Source organism: Synchiropus splendidus, chromosome 7 (genome assembly GCF_027744825.2).
Source record: "Synchiropus splendidus isolate RoL2022-P1 chromosome 7, RoL_Sspl_1.0, whole genome shotgun sequence".
NCBI lineage: Eukaryota > Metazoa > Chordata > Actinopteri > Syngnathiformes > Callionymidae > Synchiropus > Synchiropus splendidus.
This window is the reverse complement of record NC_071340.1, coordinates 8,379,673-8,400,261: the sequence shown is the minus strand read 5'-3', so window position 1 is coordinate 8,400,261 and position 20,589 is coordinate 8,379,673. Positions and strand designations below refer to the sequence as shown.

At 44.2% G+C, this 20,589-nt stretch overlaps 2 protein-coding genes across 4 annotated transcripts; both read left to right on the top strand.

Annotated features, from left to right (window-relative positions):
- The first annotated feature begins 794 nt into the window (after positions 1-794).
- On the top strand, positions 795-8,174 carry LOC128762922 (chondroitin sulfate N-acetylgalactosaminyltransferase 1-like). 3 transcript variants are annotated; one of them, XM_053871500.1, is made up of 11 exons: positions 795-924; positions 2,294-2,519; positions 2,607-2,827; positions 2,907-3,007; positions 3,657-3,835; positions 3,948-4,164; positions 4,308-4,409; positions 5,171-5,352; positions 6,535-6,629; positions 7,624-7,705; positions 7,872-8,174. In XM_053871500.1, the coding sequence occupies exons 2-11, from the start codon at positions 2,465-2,467 to the stop codon at positions 8,141-8,143; spliced, it is 1,506 nt and encodes a 501-aa protein (XP_053727475.1). In that variant the 5' UTR covers positions 795-924; positions 2,294-2,464; the 3' UTR covers positions 8,144-8,174. The 3 variants fall into 3 exon arrangements, with proteins under 3 accessions (XP_053727475.1, XP_053727473.1, XP_053727474.1); XM_053871498.1 differs by having other exon boundaries at positions 2,294-2,827; XM_053871499.1 differs by lacking the exon at positions 795-924 and adding an exon at positions 1,095-1,240 and having other exon boundaries at positions 2,294-2,827.
- A 2,616-nt stretch (positions 8,175-10,790) lies between these two features.
- On the top strand, positions 10,791-18,524 carry LOC128762924 (phospholipid phosphatase 1-like). Its single transcript, XM_053871501.1, has 7 exons — positions 10,791-10,914; positions 11,078-11,247; positions 13,071-13,222; positions 13,318-13,598; positions 14,072-14,129; positions 15,561-15,737; positions 17,968-18,524. The coding sequence occupies exons 1-7, from the start codon at positions 10,904-10,906 to the stop codon at positions 18,109-18,111; spliced, it is 993 nt and encodes a 330-aa protein (XP_053727476.1). The 5' UTR covers positions 10,791-10,903; the 3' UTR covers positions 18,112-18,524.
- The last annotated feature ends 2,065 nt before the right edge of the window (positions 18,525-20,589 follow it).

Sequence of the window (20,589 nt, the reverse complement as noted above, 5' to 3'; positions counted from 1 at the left end):
ATGGTTACAGTGGACTGGAAACAAGACAAGCCAGTGGGAACAGAGACTGAAACAAGTGCAGGTCAAACTCAGAGCAAGCCTGCAAATATAGCTTGTGTCAGACATCATGAAGGACAATCGAGAAGGGGAGCTTGTTGAATGATGTACGGATGTGTTTGGCTGGTCTTGACATTTTTTTTGTTGGTCATTTTATTAATTTATTTTTGTATTATAGGTATCGTTGTACCTTTAGTTGTAATTCATATTGACTGGTGTTGAAAACAATGAAAAATCAAAAGTAAAAAAGAGAGAAAATGCAACATAAAAACTGCCAAAACACAATATTTATTATTTTTCAACACAAACTGCCTTGCCAGATATGTATTTAAATAATCTACATTTTGCATTATCTGCATTTTGAAGACCTTTGTATGAATGGATTCATGGAAGCTGGTTTAATGCAATAGAAGAGCGGTGCAGAAGAACACATGCACCACATGTGAGCATCTACAGCGAGCTGTCAGAACTCCAGCTCCATCTGTACAACACCTCATTAAATGTGCAAGACCCTGTCTCATTGGTGGGTCGGACTGGTACCTAACTATTTCCCCACGACAGATTGCAGGTGGCAGAGCATCCAAGTCTGACGGGCATTCCTGACTCCTGCTGCCTTCTAATTAGTCTTCAGGCAGAAGCAGGAACTCGGAGGACCTGCGAAGAGGAGACTCCGGATGGAGGCAGATGGTGAGATGTACGTGGAGGCTGGATCTGGAGCTGGAGAGAGAGGAAAGGGAGGTGCTGGGAGAAGGTGGAGACTTGGAACTGAGAGGGTGGACTCCGTCGTCAATATCGGCTGAGTCGAGTCTCTTCAGCCTTCAGCGTTCACCAGGGTCTCTGGAGCTACACAAGAGCATTTGGAAAGCAGAACTGGTTTTCTACACTTTGGTAAGTTCACATTTCAATATCTGTTATTTGTTATGGCGTTCGGATCTGCTGAGTAATGAATCAACGATACGCATCGACTAAAATGTATAACATATTAAGTACAGTTTTTTAAGATGCTGATACTTTCTGACAAGTTAGGTGACTATTTGATGTGATAATGGTTGTGCACAGTGCTGGAGACTGCAACATGAACACTTGCATGCGGAACACACACACTGGAACATGGGTGGAACTGGAAACATAAGCAAGTCTTTCATGAGATCAGCTTCTACCTGAGCCATAAAGAGCCAACTGTGCCTTGAATAAACTGACGATGGTACACACACACACGCACACATCCATTGCTCACACACACTCTGAGTGGTAGGGACACACAGTGCATGGTTTGTTTCTGTCACTTCCCACCTTCACCATCTTGGCAGTCAGCGTGGATGCAAGGTCATATTAGGTACAAACCGGACCTGTGTTCAACATCCGGCGCTGCTCAATACTGAAAAATAGTAGTCAAATGCTGTGTCACATTACAAATCCTGCATCCTTTATTTTAGGTCCTGGGTGTTGTGGTGCAACAGCACAGAGATGAGCTGCATATTTATACATATATATGAATGGGATGGCGCTTCATTCAAAACATTATATAACATTCATCAGAGGATTCATTCCATTGTCATATCTGACACGAGAATGATCAAAGTTCTGTTGAATCTGTGCAAATAAACCAGCTTGCAAGTGCTCTAGTGATGAGCGACCTCTTTGCAGAAGCGAACGGAACATTTTTGGTGAATCTGTCCTGTTTTTTAAAACTTACATTTTCTGTTTGTCACCGGAGACTTATTTAGTCTCCCTCATCATGGATGTTTTGGTCACATTGTTTAATGTGGTACAGTGAAAAACGTTCCCTCTGGCAGAAGGGATGTAGAAGTGTTTAATCTGTTATTATTTGTATCGGCTATTTATTTGTGTCCATCAAAATGAAACACTTCAAGTTCCAGCTCTAGTTTTTACGATACATACATTGTCCTCTTATTCATGAAAAAGGTCCCAAATATCTAAGTCTGAACTCTGATCTACGATGATCTCTTTTGTATCAGATACTGATCTCCACCACCTTGACGTTTAGAAGCAAAATTAACCAGTAAGCACTGAAGGTTGAGGACCAGTGAGGACCCCATTACCCCAAAAGCGTAAGCTCTTCAACCACAGCTGTAGATCTTGATAAAATCATGGTAATGGAGAATCAGGATTCTACTTATTCATGGTGGAGGTCTATCATCCACCACAGGCTCCTTGATCTTCCTCTGTAACTCCAACGATGGCAGAGAAGATGGTCCAGGAATGTGAGGATTAACCAAGTGTCTTACTGTCATAGGACATTGTCACCCGGTGAAGGCAAAGGAAGAACGGGTCACATGACGTTTGAAGATGATGATGGCTCTGACTGGTGAAGAGAACAGAGGTGCTAGGACCATGGGATTGTTTGGTGGTCTTACCATGACGGAGGGGAAATGTGGTCATGCCATTGTAGGTTAAAAAAACCCTTATGTTGAAACGCTGGCTGCTGGCCCTGATGGCCCGTCTGGGCCTCATCGTTCTGGGTATCTGCTGCTGCCTCATCCTCTTCTACCTGCTGGCCTGCAAGCCCTCAGCTGGAGCTGGTCACCAGTCCTCCCTGTTGTCTGCAGCGGCCACCACCAAAGAGGGGTACATGGCCTTGCTGCAGGAGAGGGAGGATTCTCACAAGCATTACATCGACAGCCTGTCCAAGCAGATCGCCCAGCTGAAGGAGGCTCTCCAGGAGAGGACGCAGCAGCTCCACGAGTCGCTGGAAAAAGCCAAATCTAAAGGGATTCTACCTCTGGGTCTGGACAGTCTCCACAAAACCCCCACACAAACTGACCTGAGGGTGAGAACACTAAATATAACATGTCGAGGTGGAAGAGCGAGTTGAAAAGATCTGTGTTAATATTGCACTGTGCCTGCAGGAGTTCTTCCGCTCCCAACTCAGCCAGGCAGAAGTCACCTCGGGTGCGAAGCTGCCCAGCGAGTACGCACTCATTCCTTTTGATGCCTTCACACTCAGGAGGCAAGTGGAAAAACGAACTGCGCGGGAATCCATGAAGAAAAGCATCATGTTTTGGCAAACATTGTTGTTCTTCATCTCTGGCTGTTTTAAAAGGAGCGAACAATGAAATAAAAAACAGCTAAATCGTCTTCCAAAATCGGACGTATCAGTTTGATTATTAAACAACAGCAAAAATGCATTTTTTTCAACAGATATTTGAAATAAATAAAGAAATAAATAAGACATTAAAAAAGAAAAAATACATATGAACAAAAATAAATATGTTTATATTTAATCATTCAGAAAGAAATAGTTCAGATTTTTTTTTTAATCACTGCAGATATTTTTATTGTCAACAATAATAAGATTTGAATGAATACGATTTATCTGCTTGCAAGCTCAGTGAGCTACTTAGGGGCACAATGTGACTCAGCCAGTGAAAATCATATCTGCCAGGTGCGTGAGCCGCAGTGGTTAGAAGCCGCACAGGTGAATGATGACTCCTTTCAAACCTTCCTAAATCCTGATGGAACTTCATACCATATACCATTCAATCTTCATTTAAATAGGCATTTTGCTGATGAAAGCCTGATAAAGACAAAACACACCACCTCAGTGGAGGTGGTTGGCAGGGTGTGTGATCGATGCTTCTCCTTGTATCTTGGGCCAGGGTGTACCAGCTTGAAACAGGTCTGACCAGACACCCCGAGGAGAGGCCTGTGAGGAAGGACCGCAGGGACGAGCTGATCGGCACCGTTGAATCAGCGCTGCACGTACTGAACGGACCTCAGCAGCATGTGGACAACATCAAGAGGAAGCACACGTACGGACCGGCCGACTTTATTCAGGGTGAGGGAATCTAGTGAAGTGATACTGAACCCTCTTACAGTAGAAATACATGCGCGGTGTGGCTCTCACTGGCTGGTTCTGGAGCACATTGTGACGTCACCACCCTGTTCAGGTTTGACTCGCACCGAGCGCGACAGAGGAAGCGTCTACGAGCTGGTGTTCAAAGGCGACCGGCCGCAGGTCTTCACTCAGCTGGTCCTCTTCAGGCCGTTCGGCCCTCTGATGAAGGTGAAGAGTGACAGAGTCGATACCCGCAGAATGCTCATCAACATCATCGTGCCTCTCTCCAAGAGAGCCGATGCTTTCAAGCACTTCATCAGCAATTTCAGGTTTGCTCAAATACCCTTCACTTTTTTATTGAATCACACTTTTGTGGAGCGTAAGTGCCGTGATGTCGTACCCTGCTCCGTGCTTAGCGTTCATTGATTTCTTTGGTGGCAGAACAGTTTTGTGTGTGTGCGTCTCTTATCAGGGAAGTGTGTATCCAGCGAGACGGCAGAGTCCATCTCACCATCGTCTACTTCGGTCGCGAGCAGATTGATCTGGTGAAAGCAATGTTGGACCAGATCACCAGGTAACTCCCATTCGTATCTTGTGCTGTGGTTCACAAGTGATTGATGTATGTATATGAAACTGACTGGTGAAAAGTTGTGGGAATCCTGTGCCAAAAAGAGCAGAGTCAAAAGGTCGTGTCCTATGTTTCTGCTCTCACCTGTGGTTGCAAGCTTTGGAGAAGGGTCTTGCTTCTCCTCTGGATGTCTGCTGAGAAGGTGATCTGGGAGAGAATAGGACTTCACCATGTGCTGTTCAATGCACGTGGAAGAGGAAGGAAGGTGGAGAGATTATGTTTCCCAAAGCTCCTCATTTTCCCCGACCTTGAATGGCTGGGCCAAACCTGTTTTCTCAGTTGCTGGCATCTAACCACATACAGACACAAACAATCTTTCCCTCTGCTGCTCTCAGTGATAAGAATTATAATCATCCAGACCCTAGTTTCAGAACCAAGTGTCTCACAAGTGGTTCACAAGCTGGTAAAATCAGTTCAAGCTAACTGTAAGGCATCATCTTGCTCAAAGTCATGAACCCAGCGACGTCAACTGTGTTCACATGACGCAGCAGCTCTGACTGGGGCTGAGATCAGGTGAGTAGTAATGAATCAGAAAGAACAGGAGTGTAAAGTCAAGGAACAGACTTGTTTCAAAATCGTGATGAGTCCTTCACAAGTCAAGAGGTGATTGTGAAATCTGGTAAACACCATCACGCCAATTTGAGTGAGTGTGTGTCTTCTTGTTCAAGGTAAGTTGTGGTTAAATGCATCTGAATGATGTTCCCCAGAGAGACTCGCTTCAGGAGCTTCACCCTGATCCAACTGAATGAGGAGTTCTCACGAGGGCGGGGTTTAGAGGTGGGTGCCAAGGCCTGGAGGCGGAGCCAGAATATCTTGCTCTTCTTCTGCGATGTTGACATCCACTTCACCTCCGACTTCTTGACCTCATGCCGTCTGAATGCAGAGCCAGGTGAGGCAGAGGCCTTATGGGTTACCACAGCAAGTCAACCTTCCTTGGTCATCCTCTCTAGTCACACCCAACATCTTCATGTCCTCTGTAGCGGAAGCTCATTGGATGTCTATTCTTCTCCTTTTTTCCTGTCCAACATCTCTCCGCTCCACATGTCCAAATCATTTCTCCCTAACTTTGCCTTCCAACTTTTCCACTCAGTTGCGATCATGGCCTTTCTAGTCACTTAAGTCACGAGACTTATTGAGTCTCATATCTGTATATATTGCTTTATATGTTCTATATTGCAACTTACTGCCTAATGGAACTGTTGATTCATCAGTCTCTACATCAATCCCTTTGTCCTGAACCGGACTCCAACACAAGCGGTCATTGTGAACTTCCGTGACTGACCTCTAGAGGGCAGAAAGTCTTAAACTATTCACTGGAATTACTTTTACATATCATCATGTTTGACAAAAGTTTTTAATGTGGCACATAATCGGTTCTCAGATCAGTTTTGCTGAGCTGTTAGTGGTGTGCTGATTTTGAATTTGAATTTTTCTGGACAAAACTGTGGCCACTCCTCAAAGAGCATCATCCCCTCGATACTGGGGAAGAGTTGTTAGATCTCCACACAAGCAACACTGTTTTGAAGACAGCAATGTCCACAGTTTGGCAAAGGAGGACAGAAGCTGTCCATGGTTCCATGCTTCAGTGTCACTGAATGCCATCCTTGCCTTTGTCATTCACATTCACTGGGCCGTGTGCTTATTACCACCCGCTTCCATCCAGGCCGCGGTCACTCTGTAAACTATGATAATGGCCCATTGATACCCATCTCCCTTGGACAAGGACTGATCATTTGTAAATACAATCTTCATTACCATGATAATCCCAGCTTGTGCACGGCCGCTAATGACGGCCTTTTGTTATTGACCACACTTGGACGAGTGCTTGTTACATGTGAATACATCAGTCATTACCATCCTCGCTGTTTCAACCTTTTGTTGCGTGAGATCCCAGATAACGGAGCTCTTTCTCAAGCAACAGAAGGAATCACAAATGACTCGATTCATACTTCATACATTGACAGCAAGAACTAGCACATTCAATGTCTTAAATTAGAAACAGGTTCGTAGAATAATGGTAAGTGTTGTGCCACACATCTCAGATAATGCCGCAAATATGCTGTGTTTGCAGGGAAGAGGGTGTATTATCCAATCCTCTTCAGTCAGTACAACCCATCAATTATCTACAGCAACCAGACACTTCTACCTTCACTGCAACAACAACTGGTAAACACTCTTTGACCACAAGCCTAAATTATTGTACATTAAACCTTGTTCTTTCCAATGTTGGGGTTTGGGGAGAAGTTGGAGAGGTGGAGGTATGAAACTCAATAGACAGAATACATGTGTTTGAAGAGAGGGAGCAGAGGAAGGGAAAACAGATCAGTGAACCAGTGTAATGGACAAAGATGAAGGGAGGTGAAGAAGAGAGTGCTGGCAGGGTGGAGATGACTGTGACATCAAGGGTGAAAGGGATTCATTGGACAGTACTGATAGCGCTGATCTATGGTGAAGTGTCACTGGAAGCAGTCAAAAGATGAAGGTGCTGAGACAGTCATTGAAGAGCAGAAATGAGTGACGGACAGTTCACGTGGATGGCTTTCAAAGTTAGGATGGTTGGGACACGTGAAGAGGTGAGTGTTGGAACAAGAATGTTGGAGATAGAAAAAGAGGAAGACTACCAATGAGATTCATGGCATGAGGTGAATGAGGAAATTAAGAGGTCAGCTGTGACAACGGCACATAACTTCCTCTCGTAGGAATTGCTGAAAGAGGACAAGCGGTAGCACAATGTTACCACACACTAACAACACAAATGTTTATGAAATCCACATACAAACACAAAAAGAAAAAAAGTCACACTGGTTATCACACACATAGTTGAAACTCAAAGGACAAGATGCAGAAACACACGACATAGACACACAACAATATACTTCAATGACAAATGGATTGAAAAGTAGACAAAAATAAAATAAGAACCTATAGACATTTATTTATACCACACAAAAGACATTAGAAGACACACACAAAAATGGAAGGAAACCAGAACATAGTCAGAGCAAGAGTTTAAAAGATTATTTAAAAGATATAAAATGTCACCATGCATTGCAGATGAAACTGAAAAAGACCAGACACAGGTGAGAAGAGCCAAGCAGCACAACTCAGATTCAGCACTCAGAAAGTAAACAGTAGCCTGAAAGTGTAAATCTGTTTCCAGGTGATCAGGAAGGAAACTGGCTTCTGGAGGGATTTTGGGTTCGGCATGACGTGCCAGTACAGGTCTGACTTCATCAACATAGGTAATGACTCATTGCCCAAAATCACTCCTTAAGTATAGGTCAACACAAATGAGCCATAACTTTATGACCACAATCAAAGCACAGCATGTTGACTGAATTTTCCTGCGTAGAATGAGCACCGAGATCTTTGTCGTGGAAGACTCATCCTCATGTGTTCTGACTACAGGCGGCTTCGACCGCAGCATCAAGGGTTGGGGTCTGGAGGACGTCCATCTGTATAGGAAGTACCTGCACAGTAAGCTGTTGGTGGTCCGTGCTCCGTCCCGCAGCCTCTTCCACATGTGGCACGAGAAGACGTGCGCGGACGAGCTGCCGCCCGACAAGTACAAGATGTGCATGCAGACCAAGGCCATGAGCGAAGCCTCGCACAGTCAGCTGGGCGAGCTGATCTTCAAACAAGAGATCCAGGAGCATCTCAAGAGGAGCAGAGGGATATGAAGAGTGTGATGAAGAATTGCTGTGATGTTTGTTGAAGTACACAATAAAATCCAGAGCTGGTGCTCTTGTGAATTTAGCTGGTAACTATTTAAGAATGAGTAAGGATGAAGTAATCCTGATGTTTCCTGGTCACTTTCGCGTCTGATTTGTTTATTTGTTTTGAGTTTCAGATCTGTTTCTATTCAGTTTCAGCTCAAACAAATGGAACCTGAGAGTCCAGAAACACAGTGGCCACACCTACTGTGGACTCTTGCTCTCGGCGCATGACAATGATCTCACACAAACCACACTTCCAAGCCCTGATAAACATTCAGGGTTTGGTGGTCGGGCAGCCTGGGTGAGTGCTAAAGTCGGCCATTGTCTGATGCAAAAATGAAATTAGAACTGATAAGGAAAAGTGCTGACTAAGCAGCAAAGTTATTAGCAGTCACTGCTCATGAGACGTGTAGCTTTTTTTCACTTTGATGCAGCCTTTGGTTTGGGAACTGAAAGATCAGCAAAAAAAATAAAAAAGGAGTCAAGTGGAGATACTTTCAACGGTCATGTGATCTCAAGGACTCTCGTGTCTGGCAACTCATAACAAACATAAGCTTCTTCGAGAAACTTTCAAACTTTGATAGAATTTCTTACTGTCAAATTAGTACTTTTTAGGTTTGGTCCTCCAAAATAGTATCTGTCAGACCTTCAAATGTTTTCTTTTCAGTATATAACTAGTCTGGGATAAATTAAACTACTGTTACTTGTAACCCATTTTAATAGCACTCTTCACATCATGACACCTTTGAAAGGGGCACGGTGAATCACGACGACAAAGACAGGAATGTCTGAGTCTATGAGTCTATAATCACAGAGTCATCGTCAGACAGGGGCGGGGCTTCATCACCAGACCACTGACTCTCAACATGATAGGCCACAAACACACACACTACTCAGACTCGTGCTGCCTTCAGGTCACTGTCTGAAATCACAGCGTCTGACCTAAGTTGCTCAACTCTTATTAATAAGATGACCTCATGTATTTCATTTCAACAATGTAGTTCCATTTAGTGCAGCTATTTTTAAAAAATTCTTTATAACTGATTAAATGCTTGAGTGCGGCACTCACAACTGGCCACAGAGCAGATTGGAAGGTGACAAACGTTCATTCACGTGCCTTGTCCATTGTTTTCATGGTGGGTCAGCAGGGTCTGTCCAGACTCACGGTCTGCCATTATGTTGGGCTGTAATGATGAAGCAGGTAAAACAGATTAAGGAAGTAGTGGACAGAATTTGTTAAAACAAAATCTAGGTGACGTGAATCGAAATGGAGAAGTTTTGTTAATACTAAACCACTTGTTCTTCTTTAACACAACAGAATCCACCTGGTTTTATCTGTTCACTATTGATCTTCACTCTTTTCCAAACTTTCTTCTGTTGTTCTACTTCTTTCTTTCAACCTCTGTCCATGTGTCTTTACCCCCTGCTCTATATGAGGCCTCTAAATTTATCTGTTTAGTGAACGGTCTTCCCTCTCGGAGCCCGGTAGTTGGCGACATTCCATGGTTTGGCACAGTCCCAAAAGCAAACGTGGAGCCATCGTCCCGACCAGCAACAGTGCTCGGATATTCTAGCGCAGGGGTGGCCAACCAGTCAGAGGCTAAGAGCCACATTGTTTTACTGTGTTGCTGAAAAGAGCCACATCCTACAAACATGGCAGGCTGTGAGGCTTCACCTGAACCGCTTGTCACGTGACTTAGCGGCAGTATAGCGGTTAAAGCACATCTCTGTGTGTGAGACAAGGTTGCTGGTTCATGCCGTAGGCGTAGGTCTCTTGCATGTATTTTTAAAATTCATACATTTTACCATGATCCTCCTTGTAATATCACGCGGCATAGATAGAAATGTGTATTTTACTTAGATATATTTTTTGATGTGGCTCATGCCACCAATGACGTGGCCCCAGTCTGTGTGTGTGAGCAACGCTGTAGACTGGAGCGTCTCATCTTCACTCCACTGAATTAAACAGACTTCACGGCGATCAACAATGAATAATAGGTGCCTTACGTTTTGTTTAGGGAATTACAAAGTGAAACGTGGAACTAAGTTATGTAAATCTTGTTGATAGTGGATCTGATGATGGTCCAAGTTTTACTACCGCGACTCACATCGGCATTGAAAGTCCAACTTCCCCCGGGTTGGAGCACGTGCAGCAAGCTTTATTGTTTATGTTTCAAACTTAAACGCAAGTCTTTGAACAATATGTTGACATTTCACCGGAACAGCTCTTGCGTTTTCGTCTTATTTCCTGTGTAAACCATCATCTCAATAGCAACTTGACCAAAATCATTCCCAGTTCAGCAGCTCGTCTGGTGAAGAGCCGCGGGTTGGCCAGGTCTGTTCTAGCGGTTCTTGGAGACTCCTACTCCAGAAAGCTAGACCTCTAGATAGAAAGAAATCTGAAGAAGAAATTTTGACTTCATCTGCTGCCCCCATGACCTGGCCTCGGATACGCTATTGAATGAAGTTTGAGAATTTAACTCATGCATCTTTAAGTAAAAAACTATTTTAAGAGTCAAAAAGTATGTTCATGTCTTGTACCACAGTGTTGACACAAATTCCAATTGGTGAGGAACCCCCAGCACTAGCCCCGCCTCTATGGCGTCACTGCAGGATTGTCCGAGCCGACCGTGAAAGCACCAGCGCAGCGGGACGCGCTCCGCTGCAGACCTGGTTACCTCTCACAGCAGGACGGACTCGAGCACAGAACCCCTCTGTGTGACGATGGTGGAAGGGTGAGCGGATCTGCGTGGTGTGTTTGTGTTAGCTCTAGACTTTCGTGTCTTATCCTGGAAAGCATTTCTCCGTCTCCGCGCCGCGTTAACTCGGACAGCCCCAGCAGGAGATGGAGGCTCCTCAGTGACGCTGCTGTCTTTCTCTTCTCCGCCGGGACACCAGTGAGACTTTCCCGGCTGAAGCTCTGCGACTCGTCTCGCCCCAAATCAGCGACCGGGTCGCGCGGAAGCGAGCATTTCTGAGCAACAAAGAGGCCGGAGAGAAGAGGAGGACCATGTTCGAAGCTTCTGGGATCCCTCTGATCCTGCTGGACGTTACGTGTCTGATCCTGGGTAGGTGAAGCTCATCTTAGTGGGTCACCTCAGATTGAGTTCACTCCAAACTGGGTGTTGAGCGTTATGACATACCAAGTCACGGTCAAGTCGGATAGAACGCCCCCGGCATCTCTGGACGCAAACAACTGCGGACAACTCAAAAGTTACTGATGTATTTTTGATCTGTAGATGGAAACCAAAACCGTAAACTGGACACAAATAGGACGCAGGTTCACCTCAAAGCCGGGATTACGTCATGGTGCAGCCGCTACCTGCGTATTTGATTTATGTCAGAATTAGAAAAACAATAATCCGAACAGTTCTTCCACTTGAGAGGGCGACGTTGGTGTTGTTGATGGAAAGCACTGTAATTACAACGTAGTGTTGGTAGTAGAAAGAAATTACCGTAGTGCGCAACTGTCAGTTTCACTGGATGAACTCATAAATGCTAGAGTAAATTTATGTAAGAAAGTCATGGCCCTCTGATTTGCAATTCTTTATTAAAATTAATTGGAAAAAATGAATGTAAAGCAGTAGTCGTCATATTTTAGTAAAGCCAGTAATAATACCGTAATAACACAATGTTTTGAAAAGATGGACTACATTGAATAAAAAAGGCAGTGGCATGAGAAAATGAAAACCTGAAAGCAAACCTAAAAATATAAAACAAAGTATTGAGTGAAAGCAACATCAATATGGAAATCATGAAAGCTGAAATTTAATCATACAAAGATGAACTCAATATATTCCTAATGAAATTGCTCATGATGAATGAAGAAAATGTGAAAATAAAGGAAGAATTTGTTAAACCTGGAAGTTTTACAGTTAAAACGGTCAATATATTGTACAAGATCTTAACATAACAATAGAAGAAACATGTAATGTTGGGATTTGACTCCCAAGTTAAATGCTTCATAAAGAATCCATTAATTTGAGAGAACTAGAATCAGTTGTTCAGTTACAATACATCTAGGTTGTGATGTATATTGTTCCATTGTGCATTTAAACTTGTTTAAAATTGCTATTTTTGCCACTATAAGTCATCAAATTGAGCATTTCTAAACTTCAGTGACACTAGCATTTTGTTTCACAACACTCACTTCTAAGAAGTCAATCTACATGAAGGAGCCCAGTCATTTGCTAATCAAATCCGGTCACATGACTCACTGAAACGTAAACACACCGTGGAAAGAGTTTGAGCAGAAGCAGGCAGGACGACAGAACCGAGGCGCCAAACGCTCGTGTGTGTTTTTCCGAGAGAGCCTATATTTTTAGCTCCGGGCGAAGAAATCTCAGACACTTTTGATCGTGAGGCCTGCGGAGATGTTCGGGTGTGTTTTGAGTTGGTCACACCTTCAACTCAAAACACACCGTGATGAGTCATGTGGGTATATCATGTCTCAAAGTTATCCAAAAATTTCCCAACCCACTTTATAATTATACAGACAATCTTTTGCTATCACAAACTCTGGTTTCCTCTCACATTCCAAAACAATACAGAGGTTAATTGATGACCACCAAATGTCATGGTTGGGTGGTTGCCTGACAATGCCGTGCACACCGCGCGCCCTGGCTCTCACCCGGGGGAGCTGGGATTGACGCCAGCTCACTGTAAGATAAGAAAATCCTGTGGTGAAGACCGTAATCTTGGTCACAATGTGAAATCCTGTTTCTGCATGTAGTGGAAATCTTGCACAATGTCTCCAATGACAAGAATTTCCCTCGCAGCCACATTGTAAAAGCCATGCCTTCCCAGTTATCGGTGTCAGTCATGCTTTCCAAGCAGCATTTTATAAAGAGCTTATGGTGACCTGAAATTTCTCCTCTCACACCTTCCTCAGTTGGACTTCCTTTTTTCATCCTGACCCCTCGACACAGCCCATTCAAGCGGGGCTTCTTCTGCAACGATGAGTCCATCAAGTATCCTCTGAGGGACGACACCATCTCCTACCAGCTGCTGGGCGGAGTCATGATCCCGTTCACTCTGATCATTGTAAGTAAACTGGCGTCCAAAAATGATGCTCGCAAGTTGCCGAGTTTTCCATGAAGATGAAGCCAAAGATGATAAACTAAGTCCTTGTCCCCCAGATCGTCTGTGGCGAGTGCCTGTCTGTCTACATGTCACGCATCAAGAATCAGTCGCTTGGTACCAAATATGTGGCGTGTGTGTACAAAGCCGTGGGCAGCTATGTGTTCGGGGCGGCGGCCAGTCAGTCTCTGACAGACATCGCCAAATACTCCATCGGCCGTCTGCGGCCACACTTCCTGGCTGTTTGCAAACCAGCCTGGGAGAAGATCAACTGCAAAGCAGGAGGATACGTGGACAACTTCAACTGCACTGGAGACAAGTTCCTGGTGGATGAGGCCAGGTAAAGGTTCAAGTTTTTCAAACGGATTCCTGAATGAAAATAGCACCAATTTATTCATTCATTTTTACCCAGTTAAGGCAGTAGGTGGGAGAAAGTGTGTGTGTGGTTTAAACCACATAGTAGCCTGCATGCTTTTGACTATGGGAGGAAACTTGATTTGGCCAATTCCATTTGAAATCTCTTTCTCTTAGATATTTTTCTTCCTCTTATTTCTAACTGTTGGGCTGCAGTGTGTCTCGATTTAGCTGCAGATGTAGTTGTCCTTGGCAACCTCACTGAACAACAAGTTCAAGTGAAGCCAGTCTTTGTCACACAACTTCCTTTTTTGAAGTCTAAATTAAGATCTGCTGCTTCAAATTAGGAAGATATTTGTGTCATCAGATTCCATAGAGGAGAAAATATACACATTAAAACATAGTAACTTAATAACAAATACTGTATTCTGACTGACTTTTCTTTTTTATTTTCCACAGATTGTCCTTTTTCTCTGGCCACTCTTCTTTCTCCATGTACTGTATGCTGTTTCTCGCGGTGAGTAGAGGGTCAAATCTGGCCTGTCGAGTATTTTATGTGGGCTGACAGTGCTTAAGTTTTAAGTGTACGAAAAACTATATCACCAAGAAACATGTTGCTATCAGGACCCGGAAAATACCTTTAAAAAAAAGGGGACTTCAAAGAAATGTCATATATTCCATCTTTTGTCAATAGGGAAACAACCCAAAATACGACGGAAAATGTTTGAAAATACAGGAGAGAGCACCATAACAGGGGAAGAAAACACAATAAATGATTCCATTCCATTAACTACAAGCAAAACAATATATATTCTGTTTATATTCATAGAAATCAGTTTCTCCACACGATGGCTGGAGAGAAGCTTAGACACACAGGAGAAGGTTGTCTGCCTAGTGAAGTGTTCCAGGCATGTCCATCTGGGAGGAAGCCCAGGGGCAGACCCAGGACATGCAGGGGATGTTACAGCTCTCAGTTCACTGTGGAGCACTTCTGTATGCCACAAGAAGAGATGGAGGAGGTTTCTTGGGTAGAGTGAAGCCCGGGCCTCTTTGCTGTGGCTGCTGCCTCCGCAACACGACCTCGGCAATGTGAAAGACAAGGGATGATAATAAAGTATCATAGGGTCGACAGACTCAGGAGGTCGGACTGGCTGGGATCTTGCATTGATTTAATACCACACATGAATGGAAATATCTTATGGATTGCTGACTTTAACAATATCTGACCTTCATCAAGGCCTTATGTGTACTCTCATAAGTACAGACTTCTCTAATGGCTGTGTCCATACTGAAACCAGCTGCGTCACAACTCGCTTTTTGTCTTCTTTCTCCATGGTGAAAGGATAACTAAACTCATTGTTAATCTATTGATCAACTTTTGGCTGCTCAGTCCAAAGTGCTAACACTGCGTCGACGATACTGTTAGTGCACAGACATGGAGTTAAGTATTGACTGTTGTGTACTGTTGGCTGTGAACAATGCACCACGTGATGTCATCAACAACAACATATTTTCCAGACTGATTCATTCAAGGTTCAACATTTGTGGATATAAATGTTTCAGGTGAAGTGAAAATGCTTTTAAAACATGTGCTTTTAAATCATGGTCCATTAAAATGATATAGACGTATATTGAGATCAGAAAATGAAATTAATGATTAACATATTACAACTTCAGTGGCCATGAGGACTGGGAAAATCAGGCCTAACTTTGCCCCGCTCTGCACCAAGGTGTACAATGCAAACACTCCTCCTGCAGGTACTTCTTCACCCCCACTGGTTCATATTGGGTCACATCGCCTTCCAAACACACCCACACTAAACACACTGTTATCGTTGTAGATCACGGGCCGACTCAAAAGTGCTGACACTGAAAAACTCTTGTGCTGTGTTGTACAAAGCGCTCTCAAAACACATGTTAAAGCCAACATTATCTGTTCTCTCTACAGCTGTACATCCAAGCTCGGCTGAGGTCAAAGTGGGCCCGTCTCCTGCGACCCACCATCCAGTTCTTCCTCATCTCCACGGCTCTGTATGTGGGCCTGTCGCGAGTGTCGGACTATAAACATCACTGGAGCGACGTGCTGGCGGGCCTCCTGCAGGGGGGCGTGGTCGCCGTGCTCACGGTACGTGCTCAGCAGATTTCTGCCTGTTGTTGTGCAAGCTTTGCACCAGTCACTATTGCAGCATAGAGGAAACGGGGCCAACAGTAAGCTTACTTCAAGTCTTCCTTCTGGCTACTGTGTCTCAACATATAATCTAAGGCGCCTCCCTCCCACATACTTATAGCCCAAAACACAACAACTGAAATAGAAGAAGATATGAATTTCCACTAACTCATCGGTCAGCTGAGAGAGCAGATCACTTTTGCACGTCCATGTCTTCTCCCCATGGAGAGGAGCACCAGATCGACTAACAGGGGTGAGCTTTGTACTTGGCTACCCAGGACCATCCTGTACTGCCTTGTTTGTGAGGCACTGCCCATCCCAGTCCATTCTCAGTTGAGTTTAGGGTAGAAACTATTATGATTATGACACTATTTTGATAGTCGATAAGTCTCAACTGAAACAATTGATGGACTCAGCATACGATAAAACTCAAATATTATGATAATATTAGAATGTTAAATGCACAAAATGTGTCTTGACAAATGTTGCATTTTACTATAGTCTTTAAAGTGCACATCATGAAAGATTCCCATATGTTTTTGGGCTGTGAAGGTCCTGGGGCCTTAGCCATTTGCTAAGTCACCCATGCCTAGAAAACATCAACTCATCACTGCCAACTGCGAGTCTTCAACAAAGATTTTTAAAGGCTTTCAATTACGCTTCAAATTGAGGTTTTAAAGGCTTCACATGAAACTACACATGAAACATTTATATCCACAAAAAGATGAAGATGGTTAACAAATCCAGCCTGGAAAATAAGTTTGGGCCTCACTTGTTGATGACATCACACTACGTATTGCAATTTTACACTAATGCAATACAGTATTTATTCGACACACATGCAGTATCATTATTGGTAATACATGGTTTGCACCCTCCTTGACTGATACTAAAAGTTGAATGATAGGCAGCTGTTGTGTCTTTGTGGATCTGGAGAAAGCATACGAGAGAGTGCCAAAAGAAGAGCTGTGGTATTGTATGAATAAGTCTGGGGTGGCAGAGAAGTATGTTGGCGTGGTGCAAGACGTGTATTCCAGGTGTGAGGTGTGCTGCAGGTGTAACAGAGGAGTTCAAGGTGGAGGTGGGACTGCACCAAGGCTCAGCTCTGAGCCCCTTCTTGTCTGCCATGGTGACGGACAGGTTGACAGATGAGGTTAGACAAGAAGCCCCTTGGACAATGGTGTTTGGAGATGACATTGTGATCTGTGGTGGGAGCAGGGAGCAAGTGGAAGATAAGCGGAGGGGTGGAGATTTGCCTTAGAAAAGAGAGGAATGAAGGTTAGCCGCAGTAGACAGACAGACAGACAGAATACATGTGTGTGAATGAGAGGGACCCAAATGGACAGGTGAAGTTACATGATGTAGAGATAAAGGAGGTGGGAGATTTTAAGTACTTAGGCTGAACTGTCCAGGGCAATGGAGAGTGTGAGAAAGAGGTTAAGAATCGGGTGCAGGCAGGGTGGAATAATTCGAGAAAAGTGTCAGGTGTGATGTGTGAAAAAAGGGTGTCAGCAAGGATAAAAGGGAAGGTGTACAAAACAGTGGCGAGGCCAGCAATGTTGTATGGTTTGGAAACAGAGGCACTGAGGGAAAGACAGGAGGCAGAGCTGGAGGTAGCAGAGATGAAGATGCTGAGCTTCTCTCTGGGAGTGAGCAGGATGGATAGGATCAGGGAGCAGTAGATCAGAGGGACAGCACATGTCAGGTGTTTAGGAGACAAAGTCAGAGAGGCTAGATGGAGATGGTTTGGACATGTACAGAGAAGAGAGAGAGCCAGTACATTGGTAGGAAGATGTTGAGGTTGGAACTGCCAGGCAGAAGGTGGAGAGGAAGGCCAAAGAGGAGATTTATGGAGGTGGTGAAGGAGGACATGAGGTTTGTAGGTTTGAGAGAAGAGAAGCAGAGGACAGGGTGAGATGGAGGTGGATGATCCGCTGTGGCGACCCTTGAAGCGAGAAGCCGAAAGGAAAAGAAGAAGATAAGCAGCCGTTGTGTGGCGTTACTGTGGAGAACAGGGACAAGATAACTTGGGTTTAGGCGTCACCTGGTTCAGTAGGTAGATGGCTGTTTTACCACACAGGTCTGTTCTTACTTGAAAATGAAGCATTGACGTGTTGGATGTTTACCGTCCGATACGTGTGAGATCGCTGGTCCAATCTCTGCTCTGACATTTGTCCCGCTGTTGCAGGTTTTCTGTGTCTCCAACTTCTTCGAGCAGCCGATGGACCCGGTGGTGTCGCAGGAGGAGGAGGAGGAGGCAGAGACCTCACATACCAGTTTGCAGGAGAACCCTTCCAATGGGAACCACTATGGCAGCACCCACCAAAACTGAAGCGCCAGCACCGCTGGAGGCATTTTTTTGGCAGCATGGATTTATTTTTAGGTGTAAAACTGAATTGGCAGTTCTCGCACTTTACTTGAGTTGGTGAAGCTATGTGGAGGAGGAGACGACCTCAGGAAACGTCACTGGTTCACAGTGCGCGCTTGTTCAAATGTGGTAACTAGTATATTTTATTTTCTGTGATGAATGAATCCAGTTGGGCAGGAATATAATGTGAGTCTGTTCTCCCTGCAAGCAGGCTTGTAGAGGGTCCAACATAACTGTTTGCCTTAAAGCTTTGACGCTGCCTTCTGTCCAACCCTCTAATCCCTCAGCTGTTGTGTGACTTAATGTATATTTTGCATTTTTGTACAGTTTTATACGCCTTCATGCGAACATTGCAAAGAGTGAAAAATAAAGCGTTTGTTCGGATTGAGTCGGCCTTGTCTTTTTGCTGTGAATCCAGGAAGTGAAACCAGCTTGTCTGAGAAAATGTCTAGTCGAGATGAAGCCAAACCACAAAAGCGTTTGTGTGAGTGTCGGCGGTTTGCACCAAGACAATCGGCGTGCGAGACGAGAAGCACGGAGGAAGAGTGTGTCAGTCGAACGATAGAGTCAGCACACGGCAGGATCCGATTAGGACTGGAATCCAATTAAAGTGACACATGGGCCTGGAAGTGATCGTGCTAGTATTGAAATATCAACAAAGGTTCTCAGCTTAGTCAGTGACTCCAGATAAGCTAACCCCACCTGTCCTTCCTGGCATGGCTGAGCTGCTACCACAGAGTGAAGTAACAGCAGTGTCTTCACAAACAAACACAGGAACCTCTTCAGCCAAAGGTATTTGGTGGAGGGCTTTGCCAAAATGCTGACCTAAACCCCTGCTAATCTGGGAGGGAGGCGTGAGACAGTATACGCCTGTATATGCTCAACACTCCGGCCTCACTTCAGCAAAAGTCCCAAAAATTAGATTATCACATTAGGCAGCAAAATTAAATTACAATTCATGAACAAGGTCAGACTTGATTCAGCTCCCACACTGGACCTTAGTCGTGTCCCAACTGCATCACTGTGTGGTAATGCGCTGCAACCCAAGAGAAGGCCCCGCTTCATTCCGACACAAGCGGGAGCACAACCTCCAAGTGCATCTTAGGGTGCATTCACACACCTGCTTCCATGGGGCTGCAGATGTCTGACTCATACATGAAAGCAAAAGTGCAACAGGAGTTTCAATGTTCCAATGGTTAAGACAGATTCACCAGTCATGAAAAACACTTGTAATGACACACAAAAAAATCAATTAATTGTTTGTACCCCCCAATGTATTCTGCCATTAAGATGTTTTTCCACCAATATGACGGTGAGCAATTAAATATTCATACACCATGTCAAATTCATGTCTCTCTGGCTTTTGTTCGAGATATCTGGACACTTCCACAGATACAAAGACACAGGCTGAACCAGCAGAACTGGTGAATAACTGTAACAATACATTGTTTATTGGATATCTAATAAATGGTTAAAACATCATTCGCAGTCAAGACACGACTCACTCTCTCCGGTGTTGTCACGGCGACCCCGACAATGGCCCTCATTGACAGCAGCAACATTCAGCTCTGTCGCGTGCGTCACTTCACGAAGCAGGAGACGACATCGCCATCGTGAAAAAGGTGTCACGTGTTCACTCCGGTACAGCACATAACTGTGCTGAAATAATAGAACCAACCTTCAGAACCGACAAAGTGTGCAGTGTTAAATTTCATAACGCATCGAGAGTAAACACACGAGGACTGGATTGTTTAAGGCAGACACAGAAAACAGTCAGCAATGATGTCTGTAAAGCAGTTTTCTGTGGGCCTGATATGAACGAATGGCATCTGAGGAAATTAATGAGTGACTGAACTCAAATGAAAGCATTGATTTTCCAGGTAATATCCATAAATTATTAATGAATATGATCTCCGAAGGAGCGTCCCTAATTTATCTGCATGAATAGTAGCAGTCGTATAACTCGGATAAAAGCTAAACAAGTTCAAAGGTCACATTTGATTTGGGATCAGCTTTAGTACGTCGCTCGCTTCATGTTTGCGTGTGCTGCCATCTACTGGACATTATTGGTTCGTGTGGTTTCAGGGTTGGAGTGCGGAAAGGGTTGACAGGTACGAAGCAGTGCAGTGGAGCGCTCTTCTGCCACCCTTGACTTAAAAAAAAAGAAAACTGTTATATGCGGTCACACATGAGCAAATATGGGTTTACTCTATTAAGTTGATGCATATTCTGTCAACACCCCAGAAGGGAGAAAGTAGCTATCCCTATATTAATAGGCAAGAAATACTCCGAAGTCCATTTGAGAATATTTTATTTCCGTAATAAGAAACAGTCTGCAATTGTTTTCCTTACAATCTGTCATTGTCTATGGTCTCCAGAAATGACAAGCCTGAACACAATGGACTTGGACCAGTAAATATCCAAGAGCGACCTCTAGTCAGA

What these genes read in the sequence shown, in the direction of transcription:
- LOC128762922 (XM_053871498.1), top strand. Translation starts at nt 2,465, where the DNA reads ATGTTGAAACGCTGGCTGCTGGCCCTGATGGCCCGTCTGGGCCTCATC. An exon ending in CCACACAAACTGACCTGAGG is followed by an intron (nt 2,828 to 2,906) that starts GTGAGAACACTA and finishes CTGTGCCTGCAG; the next exon opens with GAGTTCTTCCGCTCCCAACT. An exon ending in ACCGGCCGACTTTATTCAGG is followed by an intron (nt 3,836 to 3,947) that starts GTGAGGGAATCT and finishes CACCCTGTTCAG; the next exon opens with GTTTGACTCGCACCGAGCGC.
- LOC128762924 (XM_053871501.1), top strand. An exon ending in TCCCGTTCACTCTGATCATT is followed by an intron (nt 13,223 to 13,317) that starts GTAAGTAAACTG and finishes CTTGTCCCCCAG; the next exon opens with ATCGTCTGTGGCGAGTGCCT. An exon ending in ACTGTATGCTGTTTCTCGCG is followed by an intron (nt 14,130 to 15,560) that starts GTGAGTAGAGGG and finishes TTCTCTCTACAG; the next exon opens with CTGTACATCCAAGCTCGGCT.